Here is a 22,672-nt window from a genome sequence, read left to right on the forward strand (position 1 = left end):
TATAGAATATATCTGTTACTGGTATTTATAACTCTCTACAGGGTTATTATTACAGTAAGTACGGTAATGTTGATACTTCCGTGCTTATATTCAAAATGACAGTATCTCTTGGTTAGAAATTCAGATACTTCGCTAATTTCAGATGACATGCTGAGTCATTGGAATTCAACTCAACAGAACTTACGTAATCCGGAAACACTATGTTCTATACCGTATTTATCCTGCAATAAGCCTAGGGCCAACACATAATCTCTGGTTTAAAATAGGGGAGAGGCTTATTACAGGGCATTGAAATAGCACTTTTGTAACATTTCAAATCTACTAAACTGTGAAAAAATATGGGTGGGCTTATTACCAGGCATGGGCTATTGCTGGATAAATACAGGAAGATTTTGAGAACGGATTTCCTGTTAAGAGATGGTTATTGTTCATTGATACAGTTAGGCTATAGAAGGTTTTCTTTCATTAAATCATTATGGGAAAAGTTCCGTAATTGACAGTAACATGCTTTTGATTTTGCTTCTGAAAGAGGGATAAACAAGTTTAAGGTTACTTCATGTTCAATTACCTTTTTCGTAAATACTTAGCGTAAATACTAAGCGTTCTATTTCCATTCTATCATTTGCATGGGCATTGCATGTGCCAGAGAAATGTACAACTAATGTAGTAAAAAAATAACATACAGCTCTTGTAGAATGTCCATGTGCATGATGAGCGTGGACAAGGGTGCATGTTAGATCTACCTGTAAACAGAGATTTTAACCGAGTAGCTAGGTTGTTCTCAATCTCTCTACAACTGTTAGTAGTTATATTACACTGTACCATGTAATTCTCTAGTGTCATCCCACCTTAAAATACCTTGTCTAACATCTTAATATGTTTCTTATTCAAGACCTTCAGCTTAAGTTCTAAAACTGCTACAGTAAATTTTTATTGTAATTTTTATTTTTAATTATTTTACTTTTTTATTTAATTTTGATTTGTTCTAATATTTGAGTTACAACTCCAAATAAAGTGTAGTTCAAATTTTTCAAAGTAAAGACAACTTATAATTTTCATTTTTTTTAACGTGGTAAGTTGAAAAATAAGATACAGTTATATATAGTTATATATGCTGATTGAATTTCAAATAGGATGTTTTCATTCAAGAAATGCATATGTGAAAATAATGAAGACTATTAAAGAGAAAATCTAAAACTTGGCTTCAATTTATAAAATAAAAGTATTTAGCAGTACAGATTTTAGATATCTTCCTAGCTTTAGTTGTTAGACCAATGATTAAAAATCCTGAATCAATCTTAGAGTATATTCAGTATGTCTATCTTATTACTCTTAATCAGATGAACTTTTATTCTTAATATTTAACTTTAAATCTGTATTTCACATATGATATTCAAGATTTATAGTTTTTATGATAGAAAAATGATAAATTATCTAGATAAACAACTGTATTGTATTTTGTCTGCATTTTCTTTGTAGGAATATTAAAAATATTTTTACAATAAAAAATATATATCATGGTCAGATAGTTAGGTGAATACTGAAGTTTTGTGTGGTGTTTATACGTTTGTAGTTCCAGCTTTAGCTACATAGATGAGAGTACAATGTGTGTCTCGTTAGAGTTGCAGCATTATTTTTTTATAAAAACTGCAGACATTGATTGAGGAAATGAAATGTTGATAGAGTATCTTACCTGTACCTTCACTTTTAAATGAAATTGGTGCAATTGTCCAAGGTACAGGTAGAATACTCTGTAAAAAGGCTTTGTAAAATATCACAGCTGTGTTCAAAATTTTATCAAATTTTCCAATTGAGTGATTTTATTTTATAAACAGTAAATTGTATTTACCTACTGTACCATAGTCAGTTCAGTTTGGTTCTCCGAAATGTAAATATAAAAACTGTTACTATTTTTCATTTTTTCTACTTCTTATATTGAATTAAACGTGGAGTCTGTTTAAACCCTAGAGCGTTATTATTTGTGTGTGGTGTCAATGTAATTGTTTACGGTCTCTACCTTTGTCAAATACAGTCCCTTATCATTCACCAAATCATTCTTCTAAATTAAATGATAATGTAGATGGATGGGAAGGGGGTTGGAGATGCATGAACCATAAAGTAAAAGAAAAAAGAAAAAAAAAATACATGTTGGTTTACGTTTCTCTTGGATGTTTGAAAAATATTTAGGAAATTCCAATAAACTTATTGAAAAGTCAAAACTACTGACACACCTTTTGGAAATGGTTCACCTGCAGGATTTAATCTTTTTTCCAAACAAAAATGTACATATGCCAACAAATGATAGGTTTTAAAGTTCATTGCAAGGTCACAGCATTGTATATGACTTAGGTACATTGTTCATTGACATCACAGATTTAAATGTTTTCCTGTAAATCTAATTCTATATTAATTTAATTTGATATTTTACAAGTCTGTGTTCCGCTTAATGTGAGTTTCCAGGAAGATGTGTTTGTTATCCTTTAAACCCCCAGTCCTGCTGTATCCGATACCTGTCCATCCAGTACCCATACATATGATACTGACAAAACTAACTACCTCAGTCAACCAACCATCCAATGATGTTCCAAACAATATTTATGTAATGTTCCGACCCTTAGCCACCCACCATCATTTTATATGTTCCCATCTACCAATCACCTACAATCTGTATCGCTCCCACGTCATCCACTTACAATCCTAGCAATCCTGAGGTGTTCCATTCCCCGATCCTCAATCCTTTTATGATCCTACCATGATTGACCAACAATCCTAGCAATCCTGGATGTTTTCTTCCCAGATTCCCAAACAATTTTTCGATGTTTCCTCCACGAATCCTCACATGTAACAGTCACGATCCTGTTAAACCTGCGACATTAACGTTTCTTCCTGGAAGCTTGTCTGTATGTCGTTATCCAAGCTCGGATGTAAACACACCAGTCACAGACTCAGTACTATTGCTCACAATGTTTCAGGCATTTTTGTATCAAATGTCATTCTGATCATAGCATCAGGTTTTCATTTTACTCCAGAATCTTTGGTAGATCAGTTGGTATCTGTTGTAGCATTTAGACTTAAGTAAGGATATTAACTGGCTAAATGGAATTTTTTTCCAAGTTTTAAAAATTGTCAAAACAGTTTTACGTTTTTCCAATAAGAACACCTGGCAGAAAAATAAATAAATTATTTCGTAAAAAAACACACCTAAATATCATATAAATGTAATACAAAATTTGCTGAAGGTAACTCTTAGTCATGTTATAGCTGAAAAGTAGCCAAAGCTCATTTTATGAAAACAGATTAGAACACAAACATTTTTGAATTTCAGGACTGTTTCCTGAAGATAATTTTGATGACAATTTTATTTTCAAATTTTCGTAACTTTTTCTGTTGACCTTGTGACCTTTTGTGCTGACCTTGAACTGGTGTGTTTACATCGGAGATTGTTCTTGATATCAATGACCTGTTGGTTGGTTTGATGTTTGCAGTGTTTATTTTACTAACCAGTTTTCTTTCTTCTCACCATTTATGTGTGATACAGAGAGATCGTGAACTCCGCATCATGGTAAGACGATTTTGAATATAAAAGACAAGTTCTATAAAAAAAAATATTTTTTATTTATCTTTTTAAATTGACCGTTTTTTCGGACTGATGATATTTAGGAAAAAACCCACTATGATAATGTCTGAAATGTTTGCATGATAATTATCACATGCTTTGACTGTTGATTTTCATATATGTCAACAAGTATTGTGCATCACTTGAATCCATATTGGTCGTCACTTGCATTTTTTATACGCCAAAAAATAGAACAAACTTTAAACAATAGGAAATGCAAAAAAACAAGAGGTATCGACAGCACTAAAATTAGTTTTGAATAGATTACACAGAAAATTGCTCTCAGCATAAAACAAATAATTGTATCAGTACAAAATGAAACTTTGATCATGCTAGCTGTTGGTTTTCACTTCGCATTCAATTTTTGTTATGTTCGATAAACAAGGTGGAAGAAGAAAATTAGGAATTGTAACCATTTTATTTACACAATAATGTCATGCTAATTAAACAATTGTTTGCCATGCTCAAAGTATGAATAGCTGTAAAAAGTTGTAGTCATTAATCAAAAAGTGATTGTCTTGATTTCGGTTGCGGTGCAGTTTTCATGCTAGCTTTGTTTGTTTGGCTGAGACTTGTAGTTTAGCAAGGTGACCGCAGAAAAAAGGTTTATAGTTAGAGTTAACATATCCATCCCATCAATCCACATGTCATTTCATTTATTTTAAGTAAATCAATATAATGTAAAACTTCACCTCATTAATTTAATCTTCATCACACTACTACCTGTTAATTAATTATCCTTGTTACCTGTCTTTACCTGTGTAGATTAACGAGCTGATTATAAATACCGTGGAGACAGAAAGACAGCGATACTTCCTTGACCGCCTGATAATGCAGGACATCCCAACATTATTTGTGGGCCCCACAGGGACTGGCAAGTCGGCCATCACTAACAGCTTCCTGCTTCAGCTACCAAAGGACAAGTATATCATCACCAACATCAACTTTTCTGCCCAGACCTCGGCTAGTCAGACACAGGACATCATCTTCTCCAAGCTTGACAGGTTGGCATGGTCATATAAATATCCATATTATAATTTGTTGATATATCTAGGTGCTTAACAGGTAGAAGAACAGATATTGAATCATTACAAACAGAACACAATACCTCTCCAGCACACACTCAGGCATATACACATAATGAGATATTAGACAGGTGGCATAGGACTAGTAGTTAGCGCCTGATAAGGCAGCTCCTGTGAATTCCTCAAAATTGTTTTGATTAATATATTATTTAATGTATATGTTAATTGTATATTGTATAAATTGTATATATATTTACTGTAAAGCGCTTTAAAGTAACTTATTCTAGCCAGATAGGTTGCTATATCAAATGTTCTATATTTATTTAGTTATTTTTTCTTTTACTTTATACAGTGAAGCTCTGTTGGTTCAGCCAACACTTAGTTGGTGACATAATATTGTTGGACTGTGCTTAAGCAAAAGGATTAAGAATTTTAGCTCAATAGGCCTGAATTAGAATAGCAATATTTTGCCATAAACCGACCAACCCTAAGTAATGGATTCTTTCTCAGACAGTTTTATTGGCAATTTCTATATTGGTGTCAGAAGATATTTTGAAGAATTCTATCCATTTCATAGAGATCAGATTGAAGAAAATTAATGTTTATATATGAAAAGTACCAGAAGACTGACTGCAATTCCTATTGTTTTACAGGAGGAAGAAGGGTATATATGGCCCCACACTGGGCAAAAAGCTGTGTGTGTTTGTTGATGACCTGAATATGCCCGCCAAGGAGAAGTATGGAGCCCAGCCCCCCATAGAGATTCTCAGACAGTGGATGGACCACAAGTACTGGTTTGACAGGTAAGGTTTCACCTCGGCCCAGCCCCCTCATAGAGATTCTCTGACAATGGATTCCACCTTCTTGTTTGAGAAGTAAAGTTTTATCTCGAACAGTGGACAGGCCATTACCAATTACCATTGATGATATGCTTATATAAAGGGAGATAACTCTAGCACAACTCGCAGGAATAAAGAAAAAGTTGGCATACCATATACATATTACTTCAATCTACAATGGTTTTGTTATACAGGAAGGACACCACTATCCTGGAGCTGGTTGATATAGTCATGGTGTCTGCCATGGGCCCTCCTGGTGGAGGACGGAACAACGTCACGCCCCGATTTACGCGACACTTCAACATCATTGGGATAGAGTCGTTTGATGAGGAGACCATGAAGAATATCTTCTCCCCGATTCTTGACTGGCATTTCAACTTCTTTGAAACAACTCTTCGTAGGTTCTCAAGGGTAAGCAGTAGCCAATTTATAAACCCATTTTAGAGTCTCTCTTGATTTTAACACCTGTACTTAGCATTTAAGGTTTTAAGTGATACTTGATAAACAATCATTATTTAAAATCATACAGCTGGGGTTTACTCCTGTTCCAAATGTGTTTCAGAAGTCCTTCCTTTAAATCGGAATTATCTTCATTGAAAAAGAAATTAATGATTTCACTCAAACTGAATGTGTATTCAAATCAAAAGTTTCATATTTTCTAGGTATAATTGTACAAATATAAAAGTAAAACGTTTTTAACTGATGCAACATGTGTCAGTATTTGACTGTTTGGGTGGTCGGGTGGTGCAGCGGATAGCGACTCGCTTTTCACCAAGGCGACCAGGGTTTCCCCCCCGATCGGACGTGAAAAGGTATATGGTCACCTGCCCGACCACGTGGGTTTTCCTGGGTACTCCTGTTTCCTCCCACATTAAGACCCTTCGCGCACTTCCATCCGGGCCAAGAAGAGTGATTAATATAAGTTGAAATAACTTGTTTCATAATTGTTGTAAAATAAATAAAGTTTATCATTATGACTGTTCATATGCTTTGTTGACAGCTGATCCTGGTGAGCACTATGGAGATATACAACAGTGCCATAGTGAAATTCCTACCCAGTCCTTCAAGATCACACTATGTGTTCAACCTCCGGGACTTTGCCAGGGTTGTACAGGTAAGGAGTCAGGTGTTCCTGTCATAACACACCTATTTTAGACATAAAAAAGTAATTGTGAAATCATACTGACATGTTTAGACGTCTGTGTTGCAGGGTATGCTTGACTTCTTCTACAGTTTTGTTATTTGGTGTTTTGACCTACTGTTCTGTATCCTTTGCCTCCTCTGTAGCTATACATTTTAGGTGTCCTTGAATTCAGTTCTAAGGTGTCTTTAACCACTCTTATCAGGCATCCTTGACCTTCCCTGTTGTTGGATGTCTTGACCTCTATTATCAGGTGTCCCTGATCTCTGTTATTGGGTTTCCTTGACCTCTGTTGAAAAACATTATCTTTGATTCAGAGTTTTCAATACCATTTGCAGTAGGAAGGCATTTCAGAAATGCGTAGGAGGCAATTTTGCAATGTACATTGATTTTCAAAGATCTCACAGGTTGAAATATAAAGCTGATAACTGTTGTAGAATTTATGACGTTTGTTGTAGGGTATCCCCCTGTGTTTGAGTATATTGCATTGTTGGAGGTTATTTGATGCTTGTTGTAGGGTATCCTCCTGTGTTTGAGTTTATGACATTGTTGTAGGTTATTTGATGCTTGTTGTCGGGTATCCCCCTGTGTTGGAGTTCATGAAATTGTTGTAGGTTATTTGATGCTTGTTGTAGGGGATCCCCATGTGTTTGAGTTTATGATATTGGTGTAGGTTATTTGATGCTTGTTGTAGGGCATCCCCATGTGTTTGAGTTCATGACATTGTTGTAGACTGTTGTAGAATTTATGACGTTTGTTGTAGGGTATCCCCCTGTGTTTGAGTATATTGCATGGTTGTAGGTTATTTGATGCTTGTTGTAGGGTATCCCGCTGTGTTTGAGTTCATGAAATTGTTGTAGGTTATTTGATGTTTGTTGTAGGGTATCCCCCTGTGTTTGAGTTCATGACATTGTTGTAGGTTATTTGATGCTTGTTGTAGAGTATCCCCCTGTGTTTGAGTTTATGACATTGTTGTAGGGTATTTGATGCTTGTTGTAGGGTATCCCCCTGTGTTTGAGTTTATGGCATTGTTGTAGGTTATTTGATGCTTGTTGTAGGGGATCCCCCTGTGTTTGAGCTTATGACATTGTTGTAGGTTATTTGATGCTTGCTGTAGGGTATCCCCATGTGTTTGAGTTCATGTCATTGTTGTAGGTTATTTGATGCTTGTTGTAGGGTAGCCCCCGGTGTTTGAGTATATTGCATTGTTGTAGGTTATTTGATGCTTGTTTTAGGGTATCCTCCTGTGTTTGAGTATATGACATTGTTGTAGTTTATTTGATGCTTGTTGTAGGGTATCCCCATGTATTTAAGTTCATGACATTGTTGTAGGTTATTTGATGCTTGTTGTCGGGTATCCCCCTGTGTTGGAGTTCATGAAATTGTTGTAGGTTATTTGATGCTTGTTGTAGGGGATCCCCATGTGTTTGAGTTCATGACATTGTTGTAGGTTGTTTGATGCTTGTTGTAGGGTATCCCCCTGTGTTTGAGTTCATGACATTGTTGTAGGTTATTTGATGCTTGTTGTCGGGTATCCCCCTGTGTTGGAGTTCATGAAATTGTTGTAGGTTATTTGATGTTTGTTGTAGGGTATCCCCCTGTGTTTGAGTTCATAACATTGTTGTAGGTTATTTGATGCTTGTTGTAGAGTATCCCCCTGTGTTTGAGTTTATGACATTGGTGTAGGTTATTTGATGCTTGTTGTAGGGCATCCCCATGTGTTTGAGTTCATGACATTGTTGTAGGTTGTTTGATGCTTGTTGTAGGGTATCCCCCTGTGTTTGAGTTTATGACATTGGTGTAGGTTATTTGATGCTTGTTGTAGGGTATCCCGCTGTGTTTGAGTTCATGAAATTGTTGTAGGTTATTTGATGCTTGTTGTAGAGTATCCCCCTGTGTTTGAGTTTATGACATTGGTGTAGGTTATTTGATGCTTGTTGTAGGGTATCCCCATGTGTTTGAGTTTATGATATTGGTGTAGGTTATTTGATGCTTGTTGTAGGGTATCCCCATGTGTTTGAGTTCATGACGTTGTTGTAGGTTATTTGATGCTTGTTGTCGGGTCTCCCCATGTGTTTGAGTTTATGATATTGGTGTAGGTTATTTGATGCTTGCTGTAGGGTATCCCCATGTGTTTGAGTTTATGACATTGGTGTAGGTTATTTGATGCTTGTTGTAGGGCATCCCCATGTGTTTGAGTTCATGACATTGTTGTAGGTTGTTTGATGCTTGTTGTAGGGTATCCCCCGGTGTTTGAGTTCATGACATTGTTGTAGGTTGTTTGATGCTTGTTGTAGGGTATCCCCCTGTGTTTGAGTTCATAACATTGTTGTAGGTTATTTGATGCTTGTTGTCGGGTCTCCCCATGTGTTTGAGTTTATGATATTGGTGTAGGTTATTCGATGCTTGTTGTAGGGTATCCCCATGTGTTTGAGTTTATGATATTGGTGTAGGTTATTCGATGCTTGTTGTAGGGTATCCCCATGTGTTTAAGTTCATGACATTGTTGTAGGTTATTTGATTCTTGTTGTAGGGTATCCCCATGTGTTTGAGTTCATGACGTTGTTGTAGGTTATTTGATGCTTGTTGTAGGTATCCCCATGTGTTTGAGTTCATGACGTTGTTGTAGGTTATTTGATGCTTGTTGTAGGGTATCCCCCGGTGTTTGAGTTCATGACATTGTTGTAGGTTATTTGATGCTTGTTGTCGGGTCTCCCCATGTGTTTGAGTTTATGATATTGGTGTAGGTTATTCGATGCTTGTTGTAGGGTATCCCCATGTGTTTGAGTTCATGACATTGTTGTAGGTTATTTGATTCTTGTTGTAGGGTATCCCCATGTGTTTGAGTTCATGACGTTGTTGTAGGTTATTTGATGCTTGTTGTCGGGTCTCCCCATGTGTTTGAGTTTATGATATTGGTGTAGGTTATTCGATGCTTGTTGTAGGGTATCCCCATGTGTTTGAGTTCATGACATTGTTGTAGGTTATTTGATGCTTGTTGTAGGGTATCCTCCTGTTGAAGCCAGATGTGATGCCGCCTGAGGGAAATGAGGCTTCACTAAAAATCATGAGATTGTGGGTACATGAAGTTTACCGTGTCTTCTATGACCGTTTGGTTGATGAAACTGACCGCGAGGTCTACTTCGGTCTTGTCAAGGTAAGTAATGAAGTTTATTTAACAACAAATTGGATTCAATGTTGATGAGATAAGTTGTCTTGCCTTGCCTTCAGCACCAGTAATCTAGACACAGGTAGACCTTTCCAAAATAAAGTTTTAGATTTCTATCTCTACATTATACCTGAGTGATGATTTCTATAAATCCTCCCTGTTTCCATGACAGCACTGTATAGAAACACAGTTCAAGGAGAAGATGAACAACCTATTCAAGCACCTTCTACCAAAGGAGGCTGAGCGGGTGACGGTCATTGATGACGACATCCGCAGTCTCCTGTTTGGGGATTACCTCTCAAAGGGCAAGGAGGAGAAACTCTATGATGAAATATCCAGCATGGATGAGCTTAGAGAGGTGAGTTAGAAAACAGAAAGGATCCATATGTGTTTCTTTATGCTTAGAACTACAGAGAATATCAAACGTTATATGTGTAACTGTCCCTAAGATCATTTTTGAAAGCAAGAACTAATCTCTGTGTATGCAATTTCCCTTGAATCTGAAACAAAAGCTTGTTTCAAAAAAAAAATTTTTTGAGATTAAAAAGATTTGCATAGGGCCTTTTCTTCAATTTGATACATTTGTTGAATTTGTTAATTGATCATTTATAGTTTTATTCATACAGTCTACCCATTTGTAAACACTATGATCTTTCCTTTACCAGACTATAGAGAACTACCTGGATGAGTACAATATGATGAGTAAGGCTCCAATGAGCCTCGTCATGTTCAGGTTCGCCATAGAACATATATCTCGCATCAGTCGCGTCCTCAAACAGCCCAATGGACACTGTTTACTTGTTGGTAAGTAATGGAGCTGATATCTCGATCCATAAATTACATGTAGAGTAAGGTCAATGAAATTAAGATAATTATTACCTAGTACCGTTATATATACAATATAGTATGTAGTTCTAGCTGATTTATCGTAAGTCATTTGGAGCTTTATTATGTACTGTAGGTAGTGTTTTGTTGGTATCCTAGGCCAATATTGTCCTACCATGATGTCATGCCAATATCTAAGTGATACAGGCCCAGCAGCCTCTTGTTTCAAACAGGTTACACTGTGTTCGTTTAAAATGAGACGGGTATGAATTAACCCAGATAATGATTTAGCACTTTAGATACATATAGGTATATACATTTGTATATTAGTGAAAAACAAATGGAGATAAAACCTTGCGTTAAAATTAAGAAATGCAACTATGCATACACAGATTATTTAAAGCTGTTGTGACAGTTTTGTCTATGGGATCTGTTCTATTATTTTTCAGTGATAAACAGAAAATTGATGCAATTTCTAACATTTTTTACAGGCTCTTCGTTTATCATAATTCGTGAATTAGTTTTATTGATATCTTATTCATATTTATAATTTCTGAACCGTTAAAATGTTACTTAGTATACAGAGATAGTCATTACATTTTTTATAACTATATGTAATTTTTTTTGCAGGTATTGGAGGCAGTGGTCGTCAGAGTGCTGCCAAGTTATCAGCCTTCATGTCAGACTTTGAGCTGTTCCAGATTGAGATCACAAAGAACTACACAACGTCTGAGTGGCGTGAGGACCTTAGACGCATGATGAGGCGTGCTGGTGACGAGGGCGTGTCCATGGTGTTCCTGTTTGGCGACCACCAGATCAAGGTCAGAGTTCAGAAATTTCTAATAAGTATTTTCCTGTGTTAACATTACATATATTTGTGTCCCTACATCATATTCATTGTGATTTGCTTTGTTTTGTACTTACGGATGTTTCTTTCATCTGATGTCAGTGTTAGTACAGTAGTATGGTACGTTTGTATTTAGATTATTTTTTTTTAACATACAATGTGAAGACAATGCTAGAAGGATCAGCTAATGTTTTATTATTTTGTAATACATTAAATACTGTATACGGGGAATTTTTTCACCCAGTCAAATATTCACCCTTTGCTGATATAAAATCCATGTTTGCCCAGTGTTAAGTTTGCCCTATGACTATACATTGTTTTGCCCCGTGTTAATTTTGCCCTATGACTATACTTTGTTTTGCCCAGTGTTAATTTTTCCCTATGACTATACATTGTTTGGCCCAGTGTTAATTTTGCCCAATGACTATACATTGTTTTGCCAAGTGTTAAGTTTGCCCTATGACTATACATTTTTTTGCACAGTGTTAAGTTTGCCCTATGACTATACATTGATTTACCCAGTGTTAATTTTGCCCAATGACTATACATTGTTTTGCCCCGTGTTAATTTTGCCCTATGACTATACATTTTTTTGCACAGTGTTAAGTTTGCCCTATGACTATACATTTTTTTGCCCAGTGTTAAGTTTGCCCCATGACTATACATTGTTTCCCCCAGTGTTAATTTTAACCTATGACTATACATTGTTTTTCCCAGTGTTAAGTTTGCCCTATGGCTATACATTGTTTTGCCCAGTGGTAAGTTTGCCCTATGACTATACATTGATTTACCCAGTGTTAATTTTGCCCAATGACTATACATTGTTTTGCCCCGTGTTAATTTTGCCCTATGACTATACATTGTTTTGCCCAGTGTTAAGTTTGCCCTATGACTATACATTGTTTCCCCCAGTGTTAATTTTACCCTATGACTATACATTGTTTCGCCCAGTGTTAATTTTGCCCTGTGACTACACATTGTTTTGCCCAGTGTATAGTCATAGGACAAACTATACATTGTTTTGCCCCGTGTTAATTTTGCCCTATGCCTATACATTGTTTGCCCAGTGTTAATTTTGCTCTATGACTATACATTGTTTCCCCCAGTGTTAATTTTACCCTATGACTATTCATTTTTTGCCCAGTGTTAAGTTTGCACTGTGACTATACATTGTTTGCCCAGTGGTAATTTTGCCCTGTGACTATACATCGTTTTGCCCAGCGTTAATTTTGCCCTATGACTATACATTTTTTTGCCCAGTGTTAAGTTTGTCCTATGACTATACATTGTTAGCCCAGTGTTAATTTTGCCCTACGACCATACATCGTTTTGCCCAGTGTTAATGTTGCCCTATGACTATACATTGTTTTGCCCAGTGTTAATTTTGCCCTACGACTATACATCGTTTTGCCCAGTGTTAATTTTGCCCTATGACTATACATTGTTTGCCCAGTGTTAATTTTGCCCTGTGACTATACATTGTTTTGCCCAGTGTTAAGTTTGTCCTATGACTATACATTGTTTTGCCCAGTGTTAATTTTACCCTATGACAATACATTGTTTGCCCAGTGTTAAGTTTGCCCTGTGACTATACATTGTTTTCCCAGCGTTAATTTTGCCCTATGACTATACATTGCTTGCCCAGTGTTAATTTTGCCCTGTGACTATACATTGTTTTGCCCACTGTTAAGTTTGTCCTATGACTATACATTGTTTTGCCCAGCGTTAATTTTACCCTATGACTATACATTGTTTTGCCCAGTGTTAAGTTTGCCCTATGACTATACATTGTATGTTGTGAACCAATATTCGTTGGCATGATATATTCGCCCTCAATGATGGAGGGTAAAAAAGGTAAAAGTAAAACTGGCGAAAATTTCCCAGTATACATTAGTTCATTTTTTCTGAACATGAATTAAGTATAGATTAATATTGAAAATACTTGAGATTTCCTCTTTGTTTAGGATGAGTCCTTCCTTGAGGATGTGAACATGATCCTTAATACTGGGGACATCCCCAACTTGTACGAGAACGAGGACAGGCTGGCCATCATTGAAAGGGTAAAGTCTTTATTGCTTCGTATCCAAATAAGGAGTGCATGGGTAGAAAACTAGATCACCTTTTTTCTTAGTTGATTTGTAGTATTAAAACACACAAATGAATAAAGTTATCCATCCTCAATGATTTACTATGTATATAATATGTATAGATTCAGTGGAGTATTAACATGGATAAAAACTAAATAAAAAAAAAGACAATATGATCTTAAGCGCAAATGAGTTTTGTAATTCAGAATAGAGCCTTGCATTTAATAATTGATAACAATTGAAACATTTATCATAAACTGACCTTCAAGTATGATATGGAGTGTTACGCCTAAATAAAGGCCTCCACCTTGACTACTGCAATGAGGGTTATTTTTACATTGTTGTAATTACTTTAGATGATGAGTAAGGTAGGACCACCATCAGATAAACCGTAATTCCCCTTTTTCTGTACCACAGATGTATACCGTAATTCTCCTTTTTCTGTACCACAGATGTATACCGTAATTCACCTTTTTCTGTACCACAGGTGTATACCGTAATTCACCTTTTTCTGTACCACAGATGTATACCGTAATTCCCCTTTTTCTGTTCCACAGATGTATACCATCATTCCCTTTTTTCTGTACCACAGATGTATACCGTGATTCCCCTTTTTCTGTTCCACAGATGTATACTGTGATTCCCCTTTTTCTGTACCACAGATGTATAATGTAATTCCCCTTTTTCTGTACCACAGGTATATACTGTGATTTCCCTTTTTCTGTACTACAGATGTATAATGTAATTCCCCTTTTTCTGTACCACAGGTATATACTGTGATTTCCCTTTTTCTGTACTACAGATGTATAATGTAATTCCCCTTTTTCTGTACCACAGGTATATACTGTGATTTCCCTTTTACTGTACTACAGATGTATAATGTAATTCCCCTTTTTCTGTACCACAGGTATATACTGTGATTTCCCTTTTTCTGTACTACAGATGTATAATGTAATTCCCCTTTTTCTGTACCACAGTTGTATACCGTAATTCCCCTTTTTCTATACCACAGATGTATAATGTAATTCCCCTTTTTCCGTACCACAGGTATATACTGTGATTTCCCTTTTTCTGTACTACAGATGTATAATGTAATTCCCCTTTTGCTGTACCACAGATGTATACCATAATTCCCCTTTTTATGTACCACAGATGTATACTGTGATTCCCCTTTTTCTGTACCACAGATATATACTGTTATTCCCCTTTTTCTGTACTACAGATGTATAATGTAATTCCCCTTTTGCTGTACCACAGATGTATACCATAATTCCCCTTTTTATGTACCACAGATGTATACTGTGATTCCCCTTTTTCTGTACCACAGATGTATGCTGTGATTCCCCTTTTTCTGTACTACAGATGTATAATGTAATTCCCCTTTTGCTGTACCACAGATGTATACCATAATTCCCCTTTATCTGTACCACAGATGTATACTGTGATTCCCCTTTTTCTGTACCACAGATATATACTGTTATTCCCCTTTTTCTGTACCACAGATGTATAATGTAATTCCCTTTTTTCTGTACCACAGGTATATACTGTGATTTCCCTTTTTCTGTACTACAGATGTATAATGTAATTCCCCTTTTGCTGTACCACAGATGTATACCATAATTCCCCTTTTTATGTACCACAGATGTATACTGTGATTCCCCTTTTTCTGTACCACAGATATATACCGTAATTCCCCTTTTTCTGTACCACAGATATATATACTGTAATTCCCCTTTTTCTGTCCCACAGATGTATACCATCATTCCCTTTTTTCTGTACCACAGATGTATACCGTGATTCCCCTTTTTCTGTTCCACAGATGTATACTGTGATTCCCCTTTTTCTGTACCACAGATATATACCGTAATTCCCCTTTTTCTGTACCACAGATATATATACTGTAATTCCCCTTTTTCTGTACCACAGATGTATACCGTAATTCCCCTTTTTCTGTACCACAGATGTATACCGTGATTCCCCTTTATCTGTACCACAAATGTATGCTGTGATTCCCCTTTTTCTGTACCACAGATGTATGCTGTGATTCCCCTTTTTCTGTACTACAGATGTATAATGTAATTCCCCTTTTTCTGTACCACAGATGTATAATGTAATGCCCCTTTTTCTGTACCACAGATGTATAATGTAATTCCCCTTTTTCTGTACCACAGTTGTATACCGTAATTCCCCTTTTTCTATACCACAGATGTATAATGGTGTATACCGTAATTCACCTTTTTCTGTACCACAGATGTATGCTGTGATTCCCCTTTTTCTGTACTACAGATGTATAATGTAATTCCCCTTTTTCTGTACCACAGATGTATAATGTAATTCCCCTTTTTCTGTACCACAGATGCAGACCCTGTGTCAGCAGCAGAACCTGGTGATGGAGATGACTCCACTAAACATGTACAACATGTTTATAGAACGTATCCGACGTAACCTCCACGTGGTCCTGGCGTTCAGTCCCATCGGGGATGCCTTCCGCAACCGTATTCGCATGTTCCCATCTCTCATTAACTGTTGTACGATAGATTGGTTCAAGGTAGGAACCTCCTTTCTAATTAACACTTCAGTAATTAAGTCAATTAGCATGTTAAGTAATTAAGTCATACTGTATATTAATGGAACTTGGGCCTATATATTAATTCTACTCAGAGAACCATATTTGTTGTGTGTATTTAACAATATAAGGACATCTACTATGAATATATATGCTGTCTTCATATGACCTTTGGTATTGCAAGGACACAAAACCCTGAACTAGCAAAATTACTATATATTTTACTGTATGTACAGGTGGGCATAAGCTTTCAGAGAACAAGCACTCATCTGTAGCAAATAGCCCATAAGTCTTAAATATACATGTGTATGTCTAGTCCAACTAAAATAATATTCATGAAATAATTTTCTCTCAACATCTGGAGATACAGATGTGTTATCCCCCTTATACAGAGGTGTTATCTCCCTTATTAAGTGTTTTATCACTTATATTGGTGTTATTTCCCCTATAACTCTTATACAAGTATGTTATCCTCCTTATACAGAGGTGTTATCTCCCTTATTAAGTCGTTTATCACTTATATTGGTGTTATTTCCCCTATAACTCTTATACAAGTATGTTATCCTCCTTATACAGAGGTGTTATCTCCCTTATGCAGATATGTTATCTCTCTGATACAAAGGTGTTATATCCCTTATACAGAGGTCTTCTTTCCTTTATACAAATGTGTTATCTTTCTTATACAGGGGTGTTATCTCCCTTATACATAGGTGTTATTTCCCATATAGAGATGTGTTATGTCCATTGTGCAGATGTGTTATCTCGCTTATGCAGAAGTGATTTTCCTTTATACAGAGTTTTTTTAAATTTTCGTTATATAGATGTGTTATCTCGCTTATACAAACATGCTATCTCCCTTATACAGATGGGTTATCTCCCATGTATGGAGATGTTATCTCCCTTATACCAGTGTGTCATCGCCCTAAATCAAATGTGGTATCTCTTTATTTTCAGGCCTGGCCTGAGGATGCTTTAGAATTGGTGGCTAACAAGTTCTTGGATGATGTAGAAATGTCACAGTCGGTGCGTGAGGAGACGGTCGTGATGTGTAAACACTTCCACGAGAGTGTACGAGCTCTTTCAGAAAAGTAGGTCACATGGAAAATTTCTTAATATGTTGTTTTTTTGTGCATGAAAGCAGTTGTACGATTTTCAAGAATTTTTCGCTACACTAAAATGTCTGCAATTGAAATATGATGTACTGTTCTGCCATTTTCAGGTGTTGATTTTTTGTTCATGATAGCAGTTGTATGATATTCAGGAGCTTTCCATTATACTTCCAAACTCTGTGATTGAGACATGATGTATATTTTTGCCATTTTCAGGTACTATGATATTCTAAGGAGAAGAAACTATGTGACCCCAACATCGTACCTAGAACTTATAAAGACATTTAAAAATCTACTGAACAAGAAACGACTGGAAATACTCACTCTGAAAAACAGATACCAAGTTGGTTTGGAAAAACTCAACTTCTCTGAACAGCAGGTAATTTACACTGACCAGTACATGTATTATCTGAAGCTCCAGAAGATATAATGTTAAGTGCATCATTCATCAGTTGTAGCCCTTGAAAATAATGATGGTCACACACATTTAAATTTATAGGCAAACTTTAGAGGCAAAACACTAATTTGTTGTGTCTTCTTCAAAGGCAGATAGCAAGTACGTTATCATGATACATCATTGTCATCATCGGTATAGAGATTTGATTCCAGACAATATCTATTGAGGGAGTTAATGGAATTTTATGAAACCTATCATGTGTGCTTAATGCCAAAGACCTTCACTCAGGATTGATGCATGGCCAAATGTATTCTATGGCTGCTGTTGTTTGACTTGTTTTCGGATAATAAGTTATGAAAAATCACCGGGTTTCAGTGCAGTTATAATAATCTTACAATAACAGAAAAGCATTTATTATACTTTATGCCTTTTCGTTGATAAGTTTCAATTAGTCAACATTCCTTCTAATCTGGTGCAGGGATTTCATTTCCATGGGATTCTTTTTTACAAAAATCTTATAAAAATATTTCTAAAGAATCTATGCGAAAACAGTTTTATAATCCTTGGCTGCCTTATATCCTCTTATCATAAATGCTGAAGAAGAGTGCATCAGTTACATTTTTGGTTTCCATGGATACAGGTGAACATCATGCAGCAAGAGCTTGTGGAGCTGAAACCGAAGCTGGAAGAGACGAGTCGCGACACGGAGGACCTCATCAAGTACATTGAGAAGGAACGGATAGAGGTGGAGTCTGTCAAGGCCGTGGTAGAGAAGGACGAAGCAGCTGCCAACGCTGCAGCCGGTGACGCACGATCCATAAAAGTAGGTCAAGGTCAAGGTCTCTTAACATGGCTCTTAATGACTCACGAGATATAAAGTCAAAGTGGAAGTAAGAATTACAGGCAAGGGAATACAACATTAATGTTTAATATTTGTATATGTATAGCTGTTCACATCCACCTACAGTATAGTTATCATCTTCTATAAATAGAATGTTTCATATTTGTGTTTAGATCGAGTGTGAGGAGAAGCTAGCCATAGCAATGCCTGCCCTAAATGCTGCTGTGTCGGCCCTTGACACCCTTAACCAGAATGACATCACCCTCGTCAAGACCATGAACAACCCTCCCCTTGGTGTGAAACTTGTAATGGAGTCTGTCTGTATCATGAAGGTAGGTGGTCATTTAAGTGTTCTCGGCCTCCAATCTCTGTATTCTCCTGAGCCGTAGCCTCCAATCTCTGTATTCTCCTGAGCTGTAGCCTCCAATCTCTGTAATCTCCTGAGCTGTAGACTCCAATCTCTGTATTTTCCTGAGCTGTAGCCTCCAATCTCTCTATTCTCCTGAGCTGTAGCCTCCAATCTCTCTATTCTCCTGGACTGAAGCCTCCAATCTCACTATTCTCCTGAGCTGTAGCCTCCAATCTCTCTATTCCCCCAAACTCAGTTCTCCTGGACTGAAGCCTTAATGGCAAGAAAATCATACAAACAAACATCCAGAGGGATAAACAAGCATCTGGAGGGTACAAACAAGCTTTCAGAAAAAAAATATATTCATGGTTAGAAATAAAGCCTACTTTTTCTACTGATTATAAATAGCTTGGGGCCTGTTTGCTTAAACCTGCAAATGTTTATGTAGGCCTTGCAAGGCTTTGTCAAGGCTCGCCTGAAAGCAGCATCAGATTACTAGGTTCGACCTTATTTCATAAACGAACAACTCTGGTCCAACCGTTTGGAACGCGATAAGTGAAAGCGGCCCTGGTTCAGCCTTATTTCTATCAACTTGTCATTAACAATATTTAAATGTTTCTCCTTTTCTAAATTACATCTGCTATACCTTATAAATGACAGAATATAAACTTAATGCTATTATCTGACCAGGTGTAACATTTTCTATGCTGTTTGTTCCCAGGGTATCAAACCAGACCGAAAGGTGGACAGTAATGGAAAGCCATTTGAAGATTACTGGCCAGCAGCTAAGAAGGTAAAACTCACCATGTGTTGCTTTGATTGAAGGAACATGTCTAACTCCTGGATACATAAGAAAGGGAAAATGTTTGTGTGTTAAAACTTTTGTGATTAAAAGATCCCTGTCCCTGCACTGTGATTTTCACTTTATACAGTAATCTCCCCTTGACTTCCATTTAGAAATAAGTGTAGCACAGTTGGGCCAGCACACTTCTGTTGACCAGGAAGCTCAGAAGGTTAGAGTTATAGTATAACAATCTGCAATCCAGGGTTAGAATTCAGGTCTAGCTCAGCTGAATTTTTTTTTACATTCAGAACACAATCACAATGGTTAATTATAGTTTGTTAAAGTCCCGACGCAAGGTATGGTTTAATATTCTGTTCAATTATGATTTTTCCAACACTTTGTCACAGTTCTTGGCAGTGGTACGGGGATCTTAATCAATAGATATTAAATGGGCATCAGTATACTGTAAGATACCACGCAGAAGAAAACAAAATCCCCACCCATACCAAAAATTGACCAATATTGGATTTCAGATGATTAATTACAGTACTGTAAGTATGTGAATTATGCCTGTAATCTTATTTTTTATGTTCATGTGGGTTTATTATGACATGCTGTGCTGTAGTTTAAAAATAACATTTTATCGAAGTGTAAACCATCACATTTTATTTTGTGTTTCTTCAGATGCTGGGAGATTTGAAGTTCCTGGAGTCACTCAAGGAGTATGATAAAGAGAACATCCCTCCTGCAACCATTAAGAAAGTTCGGGAAAAGTACATTGTCAACCCAGATTTTGACCCCACCATTATCAAGAAAGTGTCGTCTGCTTGTGAGGGTCTGTGTAGATGGGTGCGGGCCATGGATGTGTTTGATAGTGTGTGGAAGGTACGTACATTAGTCATTCACCCCTGAAATTTCATAATGAACTATTCAAAGCTTTGAAGTCCAAATTTGTCTTCAGTGGTGAATGAGTTAAGCATCATATACAAGTTTGATAGCCAACATCTAAAATTCAGGATGCTAATTTTACAAGTTTCACTTAAATTTTGTTATTACGTATAGTCTGCAAACTAAGTACACATTATGTGTAAAAGGAGAATTTTTTACAGATGCACAATGTTGTTGGGTGTTAAGTTTTTGGGAATGTCCAAACCTTTCTGCTTTACTCATGTTGCCAGCATTAACTTGCATCATAGAACTATGAGCAGCCATGAGGAGAATTCTTATTGAAATATAAATTAGGGTCCTGCATCAGAGACACGGTGCCCTATATAAGAGACATGGTGTCCAACTATCTGTCGGGTCATCTACGCTTTCATTTCCTGAGATTATCTTCAAATTCAAAGGACCAACATGTTTAAAATTTGACCTGGTGATTCACTATGATACATAGATTTGCAATAGGGTTTTAAAAGATTCAGCATTCAAGTTGATAGAAAAAAGATTAGATAAAGTAAAATTTAGAAAGAGAATAATAAGAGGCCCATTACACTTGAAAAGGATGGTAGAAAAATCTTGATAGTGTAAGGGGGAATTATTGCTGATCGATACATTATATTGTACTAGTGTCAACTACTCTTCAAATTCCAGGTTGTCCACCCAAAGCGAAAAAACCTAGCGGAAGCTGAAGCCATTCTGGCCACGCAACTCGCAAAACTTCACGAAAAACAGGCTCAACTGAAAGAGGTGACGGATAAACTGAACATGCTGTTGGATAATCTCAAGGTCAAACAGGAGGAAATGAAGGTCAGTGCAAAAGAGGATTTTATTTAAGTATCAGATAAAAGTTTGACTTTAATGTTTAAGTTAACTTTAAGGAGCACTAAACAAAATATTTAAATATTAAATATGTTGTCTTTGGTCTTGCAATCTAACATTTTTTTCAATATAATAGTCTCTTTTGTGACTCATATTTTAAACTGTGATGTGACGATTTTTGGTAAAATTGTTAATTTTTATGATAATATTGTGCATGTGCTAACAAAACTAATATTTCTTCCAGAACCTAGAGGATAACATAGAACTGACCAAAGTAAAGATAGAGAGAGCGGAGAAACTGATCAGCGGACTGGGCGGAGAGAAAGAAAGATGGACACAGGTATGATACAATATTGAATTCCTAGAGATTTACATCTGGCGGTATCAAGTATAGTTAATCACTTATCGTTCATTTATATTTTGTTTACTTGCCAAGATTAATTAAACTTCATATGTGATTTCAGATATATTGCTAAGGTTTATATGAATACAATATTAAAATGTAATACATAAAGTGAAGCCTCAAAAGTAGAAATGTAGATTTGCCGAAAAGCGTGTTGGAGCAGGGGGTATGGTATTACTTAATGCCTGTGGCTATAGGTAGAAATAATTTTTTAAAAAAAAGTAAAATTTGTTTTCCTTTAACAGAATATTGAGGACTTGACGGAGACATATGACAACATTGTCGGTGATGTACTGCTGTCAGCCAGTGTGGTGGCTTACCTTGGACCCTTCATCCTCGACTACCGACAGGTACAACTTAGATATATTATGTTAATTATCAGATTGTCCTTGATAACATATCCTTTATGACCAATTGTCATTAAGATTGGAATGAAATTTTAATTCCTAGGTAAATTTATTTTCAAATTTTCAAAAACAATTACAATATTATCAAAAAACTTAGCTTGTTATTCTATTTGTGGTTTTGCTGACTATTTCTATATACCATTGATATCATGTAGCGTAATTAACTTTGAAATGAAGAGTTACATTTGTGCTGATTGCAATCACTGCCTTTGTTACAGGAATGCGTGAAGGAGTGGTATAGGATGTGCAAGGAGAAAGGTATTCCCCTGTCCGAGGTATTCTCCTTACAGGCGACCTTGGGCGATCCTGTCAAGATCCGTGACTGGCAGATTGCCGGCCTCCCTGTAGATAAGTATGTACATTGAGATACATCAACAGCCTTGATTTCTTATGAATCAGTTATGCATATGTGTTCAAACCATAATCTCTGTTTTCAGTTTTTACCCCCAATACTTTATTAATTAAATTATTATTTATGTACTATGTCAGTACCTTCTATTTCTCATCAC

The 22,672-nt window shown here is 36.3% G+C and overlaps 1 protein-coding gene across 5 annotated transcripts in view; it reads left to right on the forward strand.

The window, feature by feature from the left end:
* Positions 1–22,672, forward strand: part of LOC110461245 (dynein heavy chain 3, axonemal-like) — a 165,415-nt gene that overhangs the window by 111,164 nt on the left and 31,579 nt on the right. For 4 of the 5 annotated variants that reach the window (XM_021514645.1, XM_021514646.1, XM_021514647.1 and 1 more), the window contains 20 exons: positions 4,382–4,620; positions 5,295–5,444; positions 5,675–5,891; positions 6,481–6,594; positions 9,626–9,778; positions 9,963–10,148; positions 10,456–10,594; positions 11,246–11,436; positions 13,427–13,522; positions 15,906–16,097; positions 17,070–17,203; positions 17,441–17,603; positions 18,262–18,444; positions 18,636–18,794; positions 19,533–19,604; positions 20,280–20,480; positions 21,186–21,341; positions 21,598–21,693; positions 22,002–22,106; positions 22,382–22,515. In XM_021514645.1, the coding sequence (XP_021370320.1) occupies positions 4,382–4,620; positions 5,295–5,444; positions 5,675–5,891; positions 6,481–6,594; positions 9,626–9,778; positions 9,963–10,148; positions 10,456–10,594; positions 11,246–11,436; positions 13,427–13,522; positions 15,906–16,097; positions 17,070–17,203; positions 17,441–17,603; positions 18,262–18,444; positions 18,636–18,794; positions 19,533–19,604; positions 20,280–20,480; positions 21,186–21,341; positions 21,598–21,693; positions 22,002–22,106; positions 22,382–22,515 (3,080 nt within the window). Of the gene's footprint in view, positions 1–3,538; positions 3,563–4,381; positions 4,621–5,294; positions 5,445–5,674; positions 5,892–6,480; positions 6,595–9,625; positions 9,779–9,962; positions 10,149–10,455; positions 10,595–11,245; positions 11,437–13,426; positions 13,523–15,905; positions 16,098–17,069; positions 17,204–17,440; positions 17,604–18,261; positions 18,445–18,635; positions 18,795–19,532; positions 19,605–20,279; positions 20,481–21,185; positions 21,342–21,597; positions 21,694–22,001; positions 22,107–22,381; positions 22,516–22,672 lie in introns of all 5 variants that reach the window. The other variant, XM_021514644.1, reaches the window with a different exon arrangement.

This window comes from Mizuhopecten yessoensis, unplaced genomic scaffold (assembly GCF_002113885.1).
Source record: "Mizuhopecten yessoensis strain PY_sf001 unplaced genomic scaffold, ASM211388v2 scaffold10591, whole genome shotgun sequence".
NCBI lineage: Eukaryota > Metazoa > Mollusca > Bivalvia > Pectinida > Pectinidae > Mizuhopecten > Mizuhopecten yessoensis.